At 39.3% G+C, this 16,976-nt stretch overlaps 1 protein-coding gene across 3 annotated transcripts in view; it reads right to left on the bottom strand.

Annotated features, from left to right (window-relative positions):
* The window catches only part of CCDC169 (coiled-coil domain containing 169), a 62,616-nt gene extending 46,763 nt beyond the window's left edge, over positions 1-15,853 (bottom strand). For 2 of the 3 annotated variants that reach the window (XM_010344989.3, XM_010344990.3), the window contains exon 1: positions 11,021-15,853. Coding sequence is in view for 1 of the 3 variants with exons in the window: in XM_010344988.3 (XP_010343290.1) it covers positions 9,206-9,285; positions 11,021-11,103 (163 nt within the window). In the remaining 2 variants the exon portion in view is untranslated. Of the gene's footprint in view, positions 1-9,205; positions 9,286-11,020 lie in introns of all 3 variants that reach the window. The other variant, XM_010344988.3, reaches the window with a different exon arrangement.
* Positions 15,854-16,976: the final 1,123 nt, after the last annotated feature.

Genomic DNA, 16,976 nt, shown 5'->3' with positions numbered 1-16,976 from the left:
AACTGATATGAGGGATTTGGGAGTTTACACAGCCCCTTAACCAGGGATTTGTTTGGAGGCACACCACTTGTTTGTCCATGTGTGAGATCTTTGTGCACCTGATCTCTTTCTCTTTCCCCCTTTTCCATCTTCATCATCCTGATTATCTCAGAAGCCACCTACAGCCTTCCTCTTCTCAGCCAAAACCACCCTTAATTCCCTCTGGCTGGAAACAGTTTACCTTGACTGGTGACTTGAGGAAATGGGAGGGATTCATCCCACACCCTGCAGGTCTGGGGTGCTGAGGCTCTCCCTAAGAGGAGGTAAACAAGAGAGGTAGGGGTACTGTGCAGCAGCTGGAAGGCTCATAAGCCTCCCTTCCTGCATGTAAAACCTGACCTCCTTTCTACTCTCCATTCCTTTCTTTTTCTCTTTTCCTGTTCAAACCAGGAAACCAGTGCTGAAGAGGAAAAATTTTTCAACATCCTGTTCCCTGATTTTGTCACCCTCTTTGGGACTCCAGCTGATTACATATGGCCCATTTTTGTGTACATTTTAAACTGATGGGTAAATTACAACAAGAAAAATTTAGAGCTCAAATTTAGTAACCCGAAGCTACAGAGTTGAGTAAAGTCTTCTAAAGCTCTCTATCTTCCTTTTTTTCTGCCTTCTTTAAATCTGCTGTTACTAAGCTGCTGGTGCTAAGACTCATTATGGTCTAACACGGGAAAGTTGTTTGAAATGAAAAAAAAAAAAAAAAAAAAAAAAACAAGGGTAAAAGGGGTTTGAAAAAATGCCATAGAGACTGCTTTATCCAAAATTTTGGTTCACAGATTTCCTTGGATTACCTATTAGGGCAAACAAAGTTTAACCATGGGAACAGTTTCCAATTTTGTCAGAAAAAGAACTTGCAGCCAGCTATCTTTTGTAGGTCTGTGAGTTTGTGATGCTGTCTCATGGCTGGAGTTCCAAGGTAAAAGTTATTGGATCTTTCTTTGTGCATGTAGGTATACATGTTTAGATATAATTATGTAATATTCATATATTATGTTCTGTGCCATGTCTAGCATGTTACCAAATTGGCTTATAAGTAAATGAGTACTCAAAAATTAAGTCCAAATGGTTTTCAAGTTCAAGTGAATCTTTAATAAATAAAACTGGTTTTAAAATTACTAAAATAGAAATGTCTTCAGAATTGTCTGCATACATTTTTGCCTGAGTTTATTGACTAAGTGGTTTTATATTTGTATCAGTGTGCATACTAAGGTGTCAAGAGTTGACATAAAGGTTCTAAGACTTTAAACTCAGCCAAAAACAGAATAATCTTTGTGTATTTTTTTTTGACAAGTAGGACTAATTTAAGATTGTTAGTTCAATGAAACAGCTAAATCTTCTGAGTCATCAGCAAATGCATTTAACTTTAGGGTTCTTAGGTATTCACCATTTAATGTTCAGACTTTAAAAATGGGTAATAGAGAAATAACTTTAAATAATGATTAGTTTGGGGTAATATCTCAGTTTTCAAAAGTAATCTAAACTATTAAAAAATGCAAAAGTGAATACATATAAATGAGACAAATGCTTCTAAGTAGACTTTATGTATAATTTAAAATCTTAAAATTATTTTGAATTAAATAATAGATGCTCAATCCAATAGATAATAATTGGATTTCTGGAACATTTCCAATTAAGATTATAATATGGGAAAACATATTTCTAAAATTGTAGAATGGTTTCATCCAAAAAATGCTAACACCTAATAAATACTTCAGGATTTCTTGCTTCCTATGTTTTCACTAAAATTTAAGGTTACTAAGAATAAGAATTCTAATATATACTTCTGTAAGTTGTGTTTTCACTTTTTTAAAAAGTATAATTTAAATAATTCAAAGGTTATTTAAAAGTTATAAAAGAAGGTGAAAAAGAATCAGTGAGTAGGGAAGAGAGACACACAGTTGTGGATATAAAAATGTATTTATAATAAAAAGGTTATAAAGAAAAGCAAATAATTTTATATGAGAAAAAAATTTATATAGTGAATTATTGTCCTAAATAAAATGGCTGGTTATTCAGGAAAGAGAAAATTTTAGGACAAGTCAGGAAGTCCGAGCATGTAATAAATGGTATATGCAAGTTATGATAAGGTTTGTAGAAGGAAAACTATACAAGATATCTTATATATTAAGTTGGCTATAATTAAAAGGAAATTATTTTTAATACCCTTTCTAAGATTGATCCCCTAAGACAAGGGTTTTCTTAAGGTATTACTTTTCTCAATAAAATTACAAGACATTTAAAAAATTGTTTAATCTGTTTCTTTTCAAAACTTCTCAGAATAGTATCTCAGAAGTTCAACTACTGCTGTCTCACTGCTTTCAGCTTTTTCTCCCTTTGAAAAGGTCTGAGATGATAACTCTCTCCTTCAGCTTTTAAATTAGCTACTGTAATATTTTTCCTCTAGTTCTATTGTTGTGGCATGAGGCTAAAATGTTTTATCTTGAAGGTCTAGAAAAGCAATATTTTCCTCCAGTATAATTTGATTCTTTACTTTTGGCTTTTCTTGACAGGCTTAAATTTTTCAATGTAATCAAGAAACTTCTTACTAAGTTTTAAGAACTATGTATTCCTCTGCTATACTCATAACTGTGAACACATTCTTCCTGTGTCTGATTAAATTCAAGTACATTTTTCACCAGGTTTAACTTCCAGGTTGTCTGAATAGGCTTTCTATGAGGAGAACTAGTCACACTTCAGGTTTTTCTTTGTCTTTCTAGTAATTGGTGTAAGAAACAAAATTTTACTTTTCCCATCTGGCCTAAAACATTTAATTGGCAGTAAGCAATTAAAAATCTAATTATTTTGATAATTCATATGTTGTCTTTATTAGATTTTTATTTGCTTAGAAAAACTGAGACCTAAAAGGCTGAAAGTTGTTACATGCATTTATCCTTCTGTATTGCCTTTAAGTCTTTCAATTATCACTCTGGTTAAATGAGTAACTACTGGTTTTCAAATACCTGTTGATCTGTTTCAATCAAATGTTTTTGAGCCCTTTATTTGAGAAACATCTTCAAAATTGAAACCTAAATTAAGTCTTTGCCTTAATTCTGGGGTTTATCAAAGCTATAAAGTTAATCACTGCAAGGTTATAGAATCTTTTTGCAGCTTCCAATCAAGGCACGAACTCCAGCGCCACCATCTCCAGCCCCTTAAAAAGGTCTTTATCAGATGCTATTAGCTAACCCTTGTGCTATGAAGTTACAGGGTTTTGACTCTGGGTACACATATCTCATCTAAAGAAGGCACTGAGTTCTGCCAGCATCTGACAGCAAATCTAAGTTAACCAAAGCCCATCTTTAGATCTGGGCAAAGACAATAATCATAGTAAACCACTTTCTTGAGACACAAGGACATAACTGTATTCAAAAAACATTAAGATTTGCTTAATAATTTTGCTTCTATCTAAAATAATTTATTCTGTGCCTTGATATTAAATAATTTAAATGTTTAGCTACCTACCTATTAAGCTTCCTTTCCTGCAATTGTCAGAACTAGGCAGGGCTTATGATCTTTTTGTTTGAAACATTGCTAATACTTCATATTTTGTTTTACCTCCAGAATTTGAAATTATTAAATCCCTCCAGGCTTAGGGACTATTGCAGAACTGTGTAATTGTAAGGGCAAGATTTTGAGGGATAAAATTCATTAAGACCCCCCAAATCAAGGACAGACACACAGATGCCTAAACAGATGAACAAAATGGTTGTGTTTTGTATAGCTAATTGCTACAAGTCAAGATTACGGTATCTCAATGCAGATAATTTATAGATAAGTCCACTTTATAACCTTATTTTTTGACTTTTGGTTTTTGGCTCTTATGTTGCCTAAAAGGGGTTTTAAAGGTTAATGAATGCCTGCTCACCTCCATTCCCACCTGGTCTAAAACATTTAATTGGCTGTAAGCCTTTTGACTCTAAGTCCCTTGGCAATACAGGTCCCACTGAGATGCATGATGGACTGGGGGTATGTAGCCACACCAACCTGGACAAAATAAAACCTTAGCTATGGACACTGCCTTTGCATACCTTGACCCAAAAATGGGGAATATAAACTAAAAAATTAAAATCCGAAGCCCTCCAACATACTTAATGTGTCCACCTGTTGGCCAAAGTGAATCCCAAAGAAACCTGAAAAACTAGCTCAGGTCATTATGAAAAGTGGAGGCTTGGACACACCACACGATACCTTCCCTCACTTTGGAGTTTAGGCACAAATGACCAGCATTAACATTAAAATGGAAATCATAAGACTGACAAGACTCTCCAGAAGCTCAGCAAACGTGTTAATGTTGCAAAGCTTTCCCAAATTCATTTTATTCTAGAGTTTCCTGTATGAAATCTCTCACGTTAAATAAGTAAGAATTTGGACTAAACTGTTACTCCCTTATAGCTATGGTCTTCTGTTCTCTTTTTATATAAGTCCTCATATTTCTCATCAAGGATATTGTCAGATCTTTTATGGCTTGGGTTGGAATTGTGGGTGGGTTCATTTAAAAACCCTATTTTCTAACTGGTTATTGCTGGTATTTTTTTTAAACAAACATTTTTTTTATTACTGTATCCAACCATTTTCTAATTCTTTATTAATATACTGTTTATAATAATTGTATCACTTTCTATCTAATAGCTACAACTCATTTCTATTTCATATTTTATTGCTTAATTGGAACTTTCAAAACTATGTTGCATTTTAATAATAATAGCGGACAGCTTTGGTATTTTTTCCCCCAAGGATGCCTCTACTATTTCATTGTTAATTATTTTGCTAGTTTGAGATAAATAGAAGCATTCTTTTCCTTGTTTTGAAATACAAAAAACAAATGGCATTTTATTTTAAAACTTTTAGCATTTACAGAGGTGAGTTTAAAAAATATACATTGGATCTATTAATATACTACCCACTAGCCAAAGGGATTTGGGCATCGAAACCAGCCTATAAATGACTAAAGGGAGAAATCTAGGATGAAGATGTAAACTTGTATGTTGTCAATATACAGACTGAATACAGACATCCTCCATATGACTGGAGAATATCACCTAAGCAGTGGGTACACATAATTGAAAATGTGAGAAGACTGAGGCACCACAACCTGGGGCACAAGGTTTTAGAAATCAGGAAGATAAAGAGAAATGACAAGTGTCTAGTAGGTTGGAAAACAGCCAAGAGAATATGGTGTCCTAGAAGCCACTTGAACAAAGGGTTTTAAGGATGAGGTCATGATCAGCTGTAGGTCAAGTAACTGATGACTTAGAGCTTACACTGGTTTTAGCAAACTGGAAATCATTGGTGGCCTTGACAAGAGCAGTTCAGTTGATTGAAGGTAAAACTTCCTATCGGAGTGAGTTCAAGGGAGAATGAGTCAAAATCATGCATGTATTGGGCAAATCTAACTATTTCTGTACCTAGATGAGCAAATGTCCCACAACCTCAGTAAACCAAGATTCTCTTCTCTAGAGGAAAAACTCTGAGGAGCAAATTTAAGCTTAAAAAACGAAAAGAAGTAGAGACCGAGTATGGAATTTGATGCCAGAAGGTCTGGATTCAACTCCAGGTCTATCACTTACCACCTGTGTAACCTTGAGAAAGCCATTTAAAATTCTGGAGTCTCCTTTTTTTCTTTTTTAGACTGAGTCTTGCTCTTGTCACCCAGGCTGGAGTACAATCTCAGGTTACTGCAACCTCCACCTCCTGGGTTCAAGCAACTCTCCTGCCTCAGCCTCCCAAGTAGCTAGGATATAGGCACCCACTACCACACCCAGCTAATTTTTTTTTTTTTTTGTATTTTTAGTAGAGACAGGGTTTCACCACGTTGGCCAAGCTGGTCTCTAACTCCTGACCTCAGGTGATCTGCCTGCCTCAGCCTCCCAAAGTGCTGGAATTACAGGTATGAGCTGCTGCACACAGCCTCCATTTTTTAACCTATAAAATGGAGGTAATGATACTATCTTCAAAGGGTAGTTGTGAGGTTTCAATCTTTAAAAAAATGCACTTAAAGCTCTACACAAATATAATTCTCACCTGAACATTTTCTATACCATTTTCTTATTGCTAAACTTTGTTGTGAAATTCAAATTAAAACATAAAATCAAATTTTCTACATATAGTTTCCTATGAATCCTAAACAGCTTCAAGAGGTGACTTTGAGAATATAAAGCTCTTTGGAGTTGTCTGTGTTTAATGTTTACCTAAAAATTAGTCCAGTGATGAGCAAGATCAAACAATAAGCAGATGAGAAAGTGGAAATAAAAACTACTCTTTTGAAGACTTTTGCCGTAAATGGGGCAGGGACACGGGATGCTAGTTGAAGGGGAAAAGTGAGACCAAAAGAAGCCTATTATCTGTTCTTTAGAAAAAATAAACTCAGCATGTTTGTCTGCTGTTGGGAATGATCCAGCAGAGCAGGGAAAACATTGCAGGGAAGAGAGGAACATCACTAGAGGAATATCCCCAAGTAGGTGCAAGTAGGTAGGATCTCCTGCACAAAGGGAGGAGATAACCTGAGACGAGAATAAGGACAGACCATTCATAGGAACAAGAGGAAAGAGGATGTGCAAGGGTGCAGGTAGATGGGTAGCTTTGTGGGTAGAAACATGCAGAAGTCCTCTTCTAATCGATTCTCTTCTTTGAAAGAGGAGGATAAGCTCATTACCTAAGAGTGTGAATGCGTGGAGAGGTGGTAGAGATTTGAGAAGAGAGATAAAAGGGTGAAAAAATTATCTGAACAGTGAACATACCCATAGTTGTTGTGTGTGCACATATTTACAATAATAAATTCATTTTAAAACACCCTACTGTTGCTCCACTACCTTCAGGATAAATGTAGATTGATTAGCATCAAGCAATCTTCTTGATTTATTTCTTCATAAACTTTAATCTCATCTCCTAATGCATTCTCATTATGATCTATGTTCCATTTTTATCAATTACTTAGCATGTTCTCCAAATGGCTTTATGTTTAATGCTCCTTTGGCAGATTGTATTTTCCAAAGATGACTACAATAATATATCCCATCCCATGTGTTGCTCTGTAATGCGACCCTTAAAAGCAGTCTACTTCTCCACTCCCTTGAATCTGTGACTATTATGACCAATAGAATACAGTGGATATACCTCTGCACCAGTTCTAGGAGTAGCCCTTGACTGGCCTGGCAGTCTCTACTTGTGTCCTTAGGAATGCTTGCTCTTGGAATACATCCTCTTGGAACCTAACCACCATCCTGTGAGAAGAAAAAGGTACAAGAGGAGTTTCTGACAAGCAGGCCTAGCTGAGCTTTCAGTCAAAAGCCAGTGTCAGACCAGCACACTTGAATCTTCAGTATACCCGACTGTAACCGAACAAGAGACCCCAATCAACAACCATCCAGTTGAACCACAGTAATCCACAGAATTATAAGAGATAATCTGTTGTTTTAAGCTACTAAATTATAGGGTGGTTTGCTATGTAGCAATAGACAAGCAGAACTGTTTCGACTATCATATAGATGGTAGTTTTATTATCATTTACTAAAGGCATGGTAAATAGATGATCTAGGATCAAGTCATGGCTCTGCCACTCCCTGGCTATATGACCTTAGAGGTTATTTGTATTTCTGGATTTCATTCTTCCATAAATGGGGATAAAAATAAGCACCTCACCTGACACAGTCCCTGGCTTTAAAGGAGTAAATGTTTCTGCCCTTCACCTTAGGCATTACTTTTGGCCCACTGAGAAAAGAACTTTCTTTCCTATCATTCTGACCTTTTCTCTTGATACCCACATACTAGCGCCTTCTCTTGAGAACTGCTGCTAGTACAACTTGCTGAGCCACATTTTACTAGTGTGCATAGTTAACGCACTGCATGTGTACCTGTGAGCATGGCTTGTTTTTCCTGTAACTGGGTCCAGCTACCATGCCAATGCAACTATTTGATAAGTACACTCAGAGCCTGCCCCCAGTTATATCTAAGATATAGATATGGAGATAGAGGAAGCTACTTCAGCCTTGGGACAAAGCAGTATTCTCCAACTAAGCTTTAACAAAGCTTTGGGTACTTACAGAAAGTGGCATTGTATTTCTCATATGGCCACTAATCTTTTTGTTCATGGCTCCCCAAATGGGGAAGAGTATAAATGCCCACCCTGATAGCCCTAATAAACTCCTCCTGTTCTTCTTTTTTTTTTTTTTTTTTTTGAGACGGAGTTTCGCTCGTTACCCAGGCTGGAGTGCAATGGCGCGATCTCGGCTCACCGCAACCTCCGCCGCCTGGGTTCAGGCAATTCTCCTGCCTCAGCCTCCTGAGTAGCTGGGATAACAGGCACATGCCACCATGCCCAGCTGATTTTTTGTATTTTTTTTAGTAGAGATGGGGTTTCACCATGTCGACCAGGATGGTCTCGAACTCTCGACCTCGTGATCCACCCGCCTCGGCCTCCAAAGTGCTGGGATTACAGGCTTGAGCCACCGCGCCCGGCACTCCTCCTGTTCTTTAGCATTCAGTTCAAGCACTGCCTGTTCTGGAAAACCTGTCTTTATTACCTCATCTGAATTCTGTTAAGTTTCCCTTACCTAAGTTTCCATTTATCCTTATGGTAGGACTTATATCACTTCTCATATCCACATTCTGGTTTGAGACTTTCTCCCAATAGTCAGTGAACCTCTTCAGAACAGGGAAAACAAAGGTACTCCATTCAAAGTGCTGACATATGGCAGGGTCATATTTTGCATACATTATTCACATAAATTTACATAAATTTTAAGGATATATAAATGTGTGTGTACACAACATCTCCTATACCAAACACACATTCTTCCAACACTGATAGTCAAAACCTAGATAAGGATTTTAAACATATCCCAAGTCCAGAAGTTAAGATATGAAGAGTATAACAGAATAGAAAACTGATATTTTATTTAATAAATAAATAATATATTGATGTCATGTAACAAAGATTTTGCTAATAAACATTTTGAACTTGAAAGGTAGAAAAATAATTAAATAGTAATAGGTTTGATATTCTGAAGTATCAGTTTTAAAGCCTCCATCATAAATTATTATTGTGGCCAAAAAGCAATACTGAAACTTTGGTACTATTATTCAATATATGGAATTTAATGCACTATAGATATCCTGGTAAAATGAACAACAGTTATACAGGAGTCACACATATAAATATTTATTTATATACCTTCATTGTCAGTATTGAGTTTGGCTTCCAGTTCTGCTATCTTGTGTCTTAGTTCAAACACTGAGAGTTGTACTGCATCCCTGTTATTTAAAATATTTTTGTTATGATTCAATTAAAAATAACATAAAAAAATAATATATAGTAACCCACTACTACTTCAGGAACAATTTACTGTGACACATCATTTACTGAAGTCCTGGTTGAGAAACAAGAATCAGGCAAAGACAGGCTTCCAATTAGTCAGTTCTAGGACTCAAACATGCACTGAACTCAAAGGCCCCCAGGAAACCATTGGAAACCCTTTATTTTTAACTTAAATATCATCTCAAAGAAGTTAGTTATCTGGTTTTTCAGAACCAAGCAAATTAGGCACTGCACATTATTACAGAAAGGCATAGCTAGGTTAATACGTAACAGCTGACAAACTGAAACAGAAAAAAAGAAACACTATAAGGTTAGCTATTTAGGACATCAGTAAATAGAACATTACCATAATAAGACAGGGTCATTTATTCAATAAATTTTTGAATGCCTATTATGTTCAAGGCATTGTATTAAATACTGAAGAATTCCGTGAACAGTGGACAGAAAAACAGCAATAGCAGCCACAAAATTCCACTGGATGCGTATTACAAGCCAGTGCTAAGTGCTTTACAGTGCATTTCATTCCAACCTGGGAACAACTGTTAGAGGTGTATTTGTATACCAGTCTTAGAGCTGAGTAAACTGAGGGTTTAAAGAAGTTAATTAACTTGTCTAAGATTGTATAATTACTGAGTGACAACAGATGGGGTTTGCATTTATTCAGGACTGTCCTCAAGTACTGTACTTGCTCTTATCCTCTAATCCCTCAGAATACACAGACCCTGTCCTCAGAACGCGTGTAGTTTGGTAGCAAAACAAGAAATAGGCAATTAAAATACTGCGACTGGAGCTACAAAAGAGAAAAAGCCAGAACGTTATCTAGGCACATAGGAGAGTTCAATTCTCACGGGACTTGTGGATGGAGTTGGGAGTATGTTCAAAAAATACTTTAACTGTTTCAAAAATTTAATACGAAGTATGAATACTGTGTTAAAAAGCATAAAGGAGGAGTAACATTTTTAGAACATGTCATTTTATGAAGTTCCCCTTAAAGGGATGAAAAAAACCGCATAACTACATAAAAATTTTTGGATTTTTTTTTCTTTTTTTGAGATAGAGTCTTACTCTGTCGCCCAGGCTGGAGTGCAGTGGCGCAATCTCAGCTCACTGCAACCTCCGCCTCCCAGGTTCAGGCAATTCTCTGCCTCAGCCTCCAGAGTGGCTAGAATTACAGGTGCCGGCCACTACGCCCGGCTAATTTTTTGTATTTTTAGTAGAGATGGGGTTTCACCATCTTAGCCAGACTGGTCTTGAACTCCTGACCTCGTGATCCACCCGCCTCGACCTCCCAAAGTGCTGGGACTACAGGCGTGAGACACCACGCCCGGCCAATTTTTGGAATTTTATACAGAAAACCTGGATTTATGATAACATCAAAACCAAACACAACTTTTGGCCTTACAGTATGCGGGTAAAATACACTTAATGTGATTGGATACCAAGGGCAGCACATCCTACCTCAAAGCTGCCTACTTACAATACCAAAGGCTTAGTCAAAGAGGCACCTGAATCTTTCTCATGGAACACTTCTGGGACGTCGCCCGATGTGCCCAGGTGTTAATCATGGTGCATGTCTCACAGCGTCCTCAGCGGCGTCGGCCCTGAGAGATGCTGCAGGTGACGGCTCGGGGGGCGTGGACGGGACCCCACACCGCGCCACCCCCTACTCACTTCTTGCGGATTTCTTCTAGCAACTGCTGTTTCAAGCGGTCGGTGCTCACACCGTCGAAGTTGTCGCCTTTCTCTTCCTCCATAGTGTCAGTCTAGAGATCTCCCGCGGCTTTCCCCTCAGCACACCTTAGAGTAGAAGACATGAAGGGCCACCCGGAAGCGAGCAAGGATAGTACGGCAGGAGCCTCGCCACCTCTAACCCCGGTTGCAGCTCCCGCGCCTGCCCGCTGGGCATGTGGTGACGTCATAAAGCAACGCCGCTGAGGCACGTGCTGACGTCATAAAGCAACGCCGCTGAGGCACGTGCTGACGTCATAAAGCAACGCCCGCTGAGGCACGTGCTGACGTCATAAAGCAACGCCCGCAGGCGGCAGGCGGCATTCTAGGTAGGCTGGAACAGAAACGGCCTCTGTCTGTTGGAGCGACCCTGGAGAACAAACAGCTGGAGGGACACTCGTTGCTCATGACGCCGGGGTTAGTCGTGCCTCGGCTACACAGCGGAGCGTCAGGGGTCCGTCTGCTTTTTCTGGCCTCCGGCTGGCTTTGGTTGGTTTCCTAAACATTGCCCCGGGCCTCAAAGTCGGTTTCACTCCTAGCCTTTGTTCGGGAAATGCTGGATCCAAGAACAGCTGCGTCCGCCTTTGCTTCAGTTGAACAAGCACTAGAGCTGGGAGCTGGCCTTAAAAAGGTACCTCCTGAACTCGGGAAGACTGCTCCAGATTGTTTTGCATCTGTGTGCTGTTCATGAACATACACCTCAGAGCTGCTCACTGCAACTTGAAATTTCATTCTATTTTTAACCGCAAAGTTTGCATCCTACCCTTGATAGATCTGAGTTTCCTTGACAAAAAGAGACAAACTCTGTAAAATGTTTGAAGAGATTTATTCTGAGCCAAATATGAGTAACGAATGGCTGGTGACAGCCCTCAGGAGATCCTGAAAACAAGTGCTCAAGGTGGTCAGGGTACAGCTTAGTTTTAGACATTTTAGGGAGACAGGGGACATCAAATACATGTTAAGATGTCCACTGCTAACATCCGGAAAGGCAGGGCAATTGGAAGGGATGGGGGATGTGGGCGGCTTCCAGGTCACAGCTAGATTCAAAGATTTTCTGATTGTCAGTTGGTTTAAAGAGTTGACTAAAGATTTAGGAATGTCCCCCAGGCCCAGTGGCTCAAACCTGTAATCCCAGCACTTTGGGAGGCAGAGGCCAGCAGATCACTTGAGGTCAGTAGTTCAAGACCAGCCTGGCCAACATGGTGAAACCCCATCTCTACTAAAAATACAAAAATTAGCTGGGCGTGGTGGCGTGTGCCTGTAGTCCCAGCTACTCAGGAGGCTGAGGCAGGAGGATGGCTTAAATCAAGGAGACAGAGGTTGCAGTGAGCAGAGATTGTGCAACAGCACTCTAGCCTGGGCAACAGAGCAAGACTACATCTCAAATACAAAAAGACTTAAGAATGTCTTTAGACAAGGGTTTGTGGAGACAAAGGTTTTAGTGAGAATGGGATAATTGATTGGTGTGGAAAACACAATTTGGGGTCAGAAGTCTTGTGAATATATACTTTTTGAGTAGAGTTTCTGGATGAGAGTAACATTTGAATTGGTACACTGAGTATAGTACATTGTCTTCCCCAATGTGAGTGGGCCTCAGACAATCGACTGAAGATGGAATAGAACAAAAACGCTGACTCCCCAGGAGTAAGAGGGAGCGCCTACAGCCAAACTGCTTGAGCTGGAACACTGGTCTTTTCCAGCCTTGGGCTCAGACTGCAACTACACATCAGTTTGCCTGGATCTCCAGCTCGTCAGCTGCAGATCTTGAGATTTCTCAGCCTTCGTAATTGTAGGGGTAAACTCCTTATAAATAAACTCTTATACACACACTCCCTATTAGTTCTGTTTCTGTGAATTACCCTAACATAGAAGGTATGCTTATCAAAATTTTGTCTCACTGTAAGTCTGAAAGGGCAACTCAGAGCCAAGTAAACAGAATAAAATGAAGTGAATGAACTGAAAAAGACTGGATTATGTGATGACATATCCAACCAATAAATGTACAGACCTTTTCTTTTTTTTTTTTTTTTTGAGACAGAGCCTTGTTCTGTCACCCAGGCTGGAGTGCATTGGTGCAATCTCGGCTCATTGCAACCTCCACATCCTAGGTTCAAGCAATTCTCCTGCCTCAGCCTCCCGAGACTCCCTGGGACTACAGGTGTGTCCCACCACGCCCAGCTAATTTTTTATTGTAGTTTTAGTAGAGACAGGGTTTCACGAAATTGGTCAGGCTATTCTTGAACTCCTGATCTCGTGACCTGCCTGCCTCAGACTCCCAAAGGGCTGGGATTACAGGCATGAGCCACCCAGCCCAGAGGATTTCTTAAAAATGTCTGTTAGCTCACTCATAGGTGGGTGTTGAACAATGAGAACACATGGACACAGGGAGGGGAGCATCACACTGGGGTCTGCTGAGGGGGAGCTAGGGGAGGAACAGCAGCGAGTGGGGAGTTGGGGAGGGATAACATGGGGAGAAATGTCAGGTATAGGTGAAGGGGAGGAAGGCAGCAAACCACATTGCCATGTATGTACCTATGCAACAATCTTGTGTGTTCTTCACATGTACCCCAAAACCTAAAACACAGTAAATTTTTAAAAAATAGCCAATACTCCTTTAAAAGATCAAGAAATTAAATTATTAGATAATATTTTCTATCCCTACACATTTCCCCCAAACAATTCAATAAAATTCCCTAAATGTACTATAAATAGAATTGCCAGATAAAATAAAAGGACATTATTTAGGACATATTTACACTAAAAAATTATTGACTGTGTATCTGAAATGCAATTTATTTATTTATTTTTTTTTTGGGAGACAGAGTCTCGCTCTGTTCCCCAGGCTGGAGTACAGTTAAAAAAAAAGTCTGTTAGCAGGATCTCACAGTGGGAAATTAAGAACAAAGGCAAGCAGAAAACACGTTTGTCAACAGCTACAAAAACTACAGATCTGTAGCGATAAAGGAACTGGATTTACCCTCTTGCCTGAAATAACTAAAAAGCTGGGGGAAGGAGTAACAATGGTTTGGAAGACAGTGAACATCAGGCAGTAAGGGACAGTGATCACCAAGAGATGGGACACAAAGGAGGCAAGCTCGAACAAAGGCCAGGGTGCAAAGCAGAAAGGGGAGCACGGGCAGATGCTGGTGGTCGCCCTAAGTTGAGGAAAGAGTTTCTCTAAGAGTCTAGGGAGAACAAGCTAGACTTTTCAGGGCAGATAGGAGAGTGAGCTGCAAAGGGTGTTCCCAGACTCAACTGGGAGTGGGGCTGCTATTTCTCGTGACCCAAAAATAAGATGTAGATGAACTGAGGAGGAAGAGAGTTTTTATTTCTGCAACCAGTTACACGGAGAAGGCCTGGAAATTATCACAAGACCAACTCAAAATTAGAGTTTTCCAGAGCTTCTATACCTTCTAATCTTTATGTCTACATGTAAGTCTGCATTCATCTAAAGCAGGCGTCCCCAAACTTTTTACACAGGGGGCCAGTTCACTGTCCCTCAGACCGTTGGAGGGCCGCCACATACTGTGCTCCTCTCACTGACCAACGATGAAAGAGGTGCCCCTTCCTGAAATGCAATGGGCAGGCCGGATAAATGGCCTCAGGGGGCCGCAGTTTGGGGACGCCTGATCTAAAGACATAAGTGATTAACTTCTTTTAATCTACAACTAAGGTCTGAGTCCTGAAGACCTTTCTCTGGAGCATTAGTACATTTACTTAATCTAAATGGGTCCAGGTGCTGGGGTGATTACCCTTGTCTCCTGCTAATCCAGGGAGGTTTTCAGGATTCCGTCAGACCCCCAAGAAACTTGTTTAATCTTAAATAGGTCCTGTTAAGAATTCCTTCGTTATTTTGTCATGTTTTAAGGGCCAGGTAAAACTCTTGGTGGGCTTTTGTTACATGCTAGCCTTTGTGTAAGGGCCTTGGCTTTTTTAGCTTTTAACGATTCAGTCAGTACCGAAACAGTTGGTATTGAGACCTGGCCTGCCACAGGGTACACGCTGCAGTGGAGTACTAATGAATGCACACAAGTGGTGGGGCAAGTACTCATGCCAGGGAAAGAACCATCACAAGGATTAGAGGACAGTTTACAAAGGTGGAATAAATACCTGCTGCCACCCACCAGAATGGAAAACCTCTGAATTCACAGGGCATCAGGCACTACAGGTGTGTGCCATTGCACCCAATGTAACATCGTTTTCTTAAGGTATGTTAGAACTCACCTGTAAATCCACCTGGGGCTGATGTTTCTTTGTGGAAAGATTTTAAACTCCTTCTGGAACTTACTTAATCATCCAAAATACTCTTAAAGAATTTGGTCGAGGGAATTGAGCCTCTTGCCCTAACAATCAGTAGGACTTACTATTTACAATGATGACAGTGTGGCATAGGAACAAAGGAAATGACAGATGGAACAAACATCTCTGAGCCCAGAACACTCATACTTGATATATAAAGACCTGTGGGAGATTACTGAAGAAAAGATTACTATTCAATAAATGGAGGATAACTGATTATCCACTGTGGGGGTGGGGCGAGGCAGAATTAGATAGATACATCTTGCACACACACACACACACACACACACACTTCTCAGTAAACACCTAAATGTGAAAAGCAAAACTGTCAGCAGTGACAAACAGGCAAATTTCACAGTAGAGGGAAATGAATGGCAAATGAACATGAAAAATTATTAAGGTCAGGAAAGGAGATCAGGAAAACAGGTTAAAACTATGATTTTTTTTTTATGTATGCTACATTAACAATAAATAAATTGTGGTATACTAACAGATTATACAGCAACTAAACCATCCATGCATATAAGCACAAGAATGAATTTTAAACATAAACTCAAAAAAGCAAGTTGAATAAGACTTCACATTAATATATGTAGAAATCTTTAAAAATGAAACAGTATGTTTGGAGAATATGTGTGTCATTAAAAAAGAGCAAGGAACAATAAAAAATAATGATGTGGGAAAGAAGTTAGGAAGAACACATACATAAATGTAATTGCCAGCTTTCCATGTCTTTAGTTAGGTGATGAGTTTATAAGTGTTAATTCCGTTATTCATCATACCTTACATGTTTTATACAATTTTATCTATGTATCAATTATTACACAAATCTTTAGAAGACACCTATCTCCTAATGATTCAGTGGAATGGTGGGAAAAGTCAATTTTCTATAGTCTAAGGCAGGCTACTTTTTCTGCAAAGGGCCAGAGAGTGAATGTTAGACTTGTGGACCACATATAGTCTCTAATGCAACTACTCAACTCTCATGTTGAACAAGACAGCAGCCATAGCCAATATGTAACCAAATGGGTATGGCTGCCCTCCATAAAACTTTATTTATGAAAACAGGTGGCCATCTGGATTTAGCCCATGGAAGATATTTGCTGACCTCTGGTCAAAGGTAACTTTTTAAAGTTTACATCTCGTTATTTGCCATTCCATTTCTTTATAAGTTTTTAATTTTTTAATTTTTTTTTTTTGAGATGGAGTGCCCAGGCTGGAGTGCAATGGTGCCATCTCAGCTCACTGCAACCTCTGCCTCCCAGGTTCAAGAAGTTCTCCTGCCTCAGTCTCCCAAGTAGCTGGGATTATAGGCATGTGCCACCACGCCCAGCTAATTTTGTATTTTCAGTAGAGATGGAGTTTCTCCACGTTGGTCAGGCTAGTCTTGAACTCCTGACCTCAGGTGATCCGCCAGCCTTATCCTCCCAAAGTGCTGAGATTACAGACATAAGCCACAGTGCCCGGCCTAACTTTTATGGGTACATAGTAGGTGCATATATTTATAGGATACATGTTTTGATATACGTATACAATTTATAATCATCACATAAGGGTATATCTGTTGCTTCAAGCATTCATCATTTGTGTTACAAACGTT

This window comes from Saimiri boliviensis, chromosome 16 (genome assembly GCF_048565385.1).
Source record: "Saimiri boliviensis isolate mSaiBol1 chromosome 16, mSaiBol1.pri, whole genome shotgun sequence".
Lineage (NCBI taxonomy): Eukaryota > Metazoa > Chordata > Mammalia > Primates > Cebidae > Saimiri > Saimiri boliviensis.
Note: the sequence above shows the minus strand (reverse complement) of the source record. Positions and strands in the feature narration are given on the sequence as shown.